Below are 3,339 nucleotides of genomic sequence, written 5' to 3'. Positions count from 1 at the left end.
AGCAACGCTCTTGCCCATAGGAATTCTCTACACGGGCAATCTCCTGGATGACTTTAGTGAAGATACTTTGAGTCAGCTATAAGGGGTAGGGATAGGGGAAACAATCAGTTAGTTCAGTAGCAACACCACCCAGCTCTGAGCTGAACACCCTTCTCCCCAACCATTCCCAATATCAAGCAAGGCTGAGTAAAACACCACTACCCCAACTCCTTCCTAGTCTCCAGGCCCAGCACCTGATTCTCTCGAGCAGATGACTCCATAAATGTCGCACCCCAGGACTCTGCCAACTTCTTCCCTTCTACTGCCTGTACCTCTCTGAAAGCAAATTTGGAATATAAAGACAGAAAATAGCAACATCCTCAAGTGTTCTGCAAAATCCTTAGAACTTCGACTTCCTCTGACCCATGCCACTTCACTAAGGTTTGGGAGGAGAGGTAAAGAAGGAGAAAATACAGGTAAACAAAGAAATGATGGGTGAATCTAGGACTGAGGCTTGAAACCGTGGCTTCTGAGGTAGAAGGGTTACCTTCTCTTAACCAACTTAAGAATAAAAAGAGGTAAAATGACTTGTCTGAGTCAGTGGCAGAGCCTGATCCCCAGTCTAAATTACTTTCCTTTTGCCCCAGAGGGAGAGATTGACGTACCTGGCTGGAGAGAGATCAGCCTTGTTCCCCACTAGCACCACTGGCAGCCTACGAGGAAACAGCAGTTAACTACAGGATCTCCTACCACTCCCCAAGGACCCAAACCTCCTTCAGGTTAAAGCTGAACAACTCTCCATCAGATCAGGTAGGATCTAGGTCCTCGACGCTTCTGACGCAGACAATGCTCCCCTCTGCATCTTCCCACTCATTTGTGTCTTCCCAGGGACACTTACCGGGTTTTCCCATGGCCTTCATGCAGCTTTTGGTACAGACTTTCAATAACCTGGAAGCTTTAAACAGAAGAAACGGAACTATAACCTTAGTTCTGGGGTAGTTCTCAACTCCTCCCAAGTTCCCCACTCACAATCTTGGCTACTTACCTATGCAGAGACGTAACAGAATATACGAGCACATAACCATGGACCCCAATGATGAATGAATAGGGCAGAATGCTGTACTCATCCTAATAAGAAATAGAAACATCAACAGCTAGATCCATACCACTCAGATGCCAAAGGTTGGTAGGACAGCATCCAGTCCCTCCCTGGGTCACTCCCTACTCCAATCACTTCTACTCAACAGGTATTTACAGGGCAGCTCCAATAAGCCATACACACTGTTAGTAACTAAGGTGCTTTTCTCTTAATACTTTCCAGATGAGCCACAAAGGCTAACAGCCTTCATCTTATAGGGCTGAATCAGTGCATTTGGATTCCCTACCCAACTGGTACCTGTCCTGCAGTGTCCACCAGATGTAGGTGAAATTCATCTTTGCCAAGAGTCACTATCTTGCTGTAAGCTGAGGAAAAGAAAAGAAAGCTTGACATTGAGGTGCTCTGTAAGGCCAGCAATGTGTGCTCCCATACATTCTCCACCTTGGGGGTGATACAGATAGCCCAGGGTGTTCACAAAGACTCTAAAGAGGTATGTTAGGGGGCTTACTGTATACATCTACACTATTCTGGACTCAATACCTTGCAAAATGCACGCTAGCCACTCAGGATAGGACTGCTAAAGAAAAAATTAGATTTAATATCTAAATAAATCAGCCCTCTGGTACCAAGAAAACCCCAAACTATGGAGTGGGGTACCAAAGTCCTCCCTTTCCCACTTCTTCACACTATAGGGGTAAGGAGAAATCTACTCACTATTCTCCACTGTAGGATCGTAGCATTCCAAGAACTCGCCTTCCACAAATTGATGTGCTAAAGACGTCTTCCCTACATGGGGAACAGTGGTAGTTGTAATCAAATCATCCCCCCACATTCACATCAGTCCTTTCAGACTGTGGCCCTGGACCAAAGAGGACTCCGAATTAGCACACTAGTCTGTAAGTGCCCCAAGCAATGCTTTCCCTTTGCCTACCCTCAGACACCCTTTTTCCACCCTGAGTTTCCACACTGACTACAGAATGCATTCAGCACCGCGACAGGAAGCCTCTCCCATCTCCTTTCTCCATCCCACCCCACCTCACAACTGGGAAGACTAAGGATTCCCGATCAAGTCCGCCCCGCCCTAGAGCACCTGAGTCGATCTGCCCCACGCAGGCTGTGCCGGAGTCTTCAAATCCCGACCACACCCCTACCCCTGGAGTAACGCTGGAGACTACTCTGATGTTCCTGCAGGGAAGTCCACGTTAACTCTCTTATTTTCGCACTTCCCGCAGCCCTCCACGCACCACCACCTTTTTCTGCAGCCCTCTACACACCACCAGCCTTTCTTCCTCCACCCTTCCAGTCTTTGCTCTACACCCTCTTTCTTACGATGCCACCATTCCTCCCCGGTCGCGTTTCCGCGGCAGCGCGCCTCTTCTGGCCATAAAGCCGCGGTGCGTCCAGCTCTCTGCAGGGCGGCCACTCACCTACAGAGCGGTATCCGAGAATGACCACCTTCCTGTAGCGGACCAGCGGCATGGCAGGAGCACGCCCCAAGGGGCTTGCAGAACTGCGGGCTAACAGAGCCCGAAGAATAGGTCAGCGTGTAAGCACACGCGACTGCCAGTGCAGGAAAGTCTTTCACCCCGAAGCTGCCAGGGGCAAGCTAGAGGGAAACCAAAACAAGCGCCGCGCCCGGAGCGGGCCACGTGATCAAAACACAGCAAGACTAGCGCGAGGGAGCCGGGCGCCGGGGGAACTACTGTGCCGCGCCGCGCCGGGCTCCGCCCCTCAGGCTGCTCGCTATTGGTCCATTAGAATGAATAAGGGCGGGGCCGCCAGCAGGAGGGACGGGTGGGCCTCACGTGGAGCGGGAGAATCGGGAGTTGCGCGTGCGCAGACTGGGGCCGGTTCATTCATAAAGAAACAGAAAGGAACCCGGGGTCCTAGAGGTACTTGCGCATTAGCAGGCTAACGAGAATAGCTACGGAGAACCGTGAATCAAAAATTCCCGTTGTGATTACACTGGAGTTTCTGGTCAAAAGAGTCTAAGCCTCCCTTTTGCAAGGTCTCGGGATCCTTAGACAGAGTAAAAAAGGCCAAAATGCCAGTATAGTCCCTCTGCTCCCTCCAGCTTTTAGCCCCAGACCTTTTGTTTTCAGGTTTCCACAGTCTTCCAGCATCTAACTCAGAACTGCAATTCTTGCTCTTAAGAAAATTATTAGATTTGTAACCAGTTAGTTTGAGGTTTCGTTGTCATCATTATTATAATCAATGCATTCATTTATTCAGTAAATCTTGAGGCCACTCATAGAACGTGT

General features: G+C 49.7%; 1 protein-coding gene across 1 annotated transcript in view; it reads right to left on the bottom strand.

Moving 5' to 3' along the window:
* The window catches only part of RHEBL1 (RHEB like 1), a 3,205-nt gene extending 433 nt beyond the window's left edge, over positions 1 to 2,772 (bottom strand). Inside the window, exons 1-8 of the mRNA XM_006168211.3 lie at positions 2,506 to 2,772; positions 1,793 to 1,864; positions 1,376 to 1,443; positions 1,025 to 1,107; positions 878 to 934; positions 645 to 692; positions 234 to 315; positions 5 to 76 (exon numbers count right to left, since the gene is read on the bottom strand). Of these exons, the coding sequence (XP_006168273.1) occupies positions 5 to 76; positions 234 to 315; positions 645 to 692; positions 878 to 934; positions 1,025 to 1,107; positions 1,376 to 1,443; positions 1,793 to 1,864; positions 2,506 to 2,557 (534 nt within the window). The 5' untranslated portion in view covers positions 2,558 to 2,772. The remainder of the gene's footprint in view (positions 1 to 4; positions 77 to 233; positions 316 to 644; positions 693 to 877; positions 935 to 1,024; positions 1,108 to 1,375; positions 1,444 to 1,792; positions 1,865 to 2,505) is intronic.
* Positions 2,773 to 3,339: the final 567 nt, after the last annotated feature.

Source organism: Tupaia chinensis, unplaced genomic scaffold, assembly GCF_000334495.1.
Source record: "Tupaia chinensis unplaced genomic scaffold, TupChi_1.0 Scaffold145652_1, whole genome shotgun sequence".
Taxonomy (NCBI): domain Eukaryota; kingdom Metazoa; phylum Chordata; class Mammalia; order Scandentia; family Tupaiidae; genus Tupaia; species Tupaia belangeri.
Note: the sequence above shows the minus strand (reverse complement) of the source record. Positions and strands in the feature narration are given on the sequence as shown.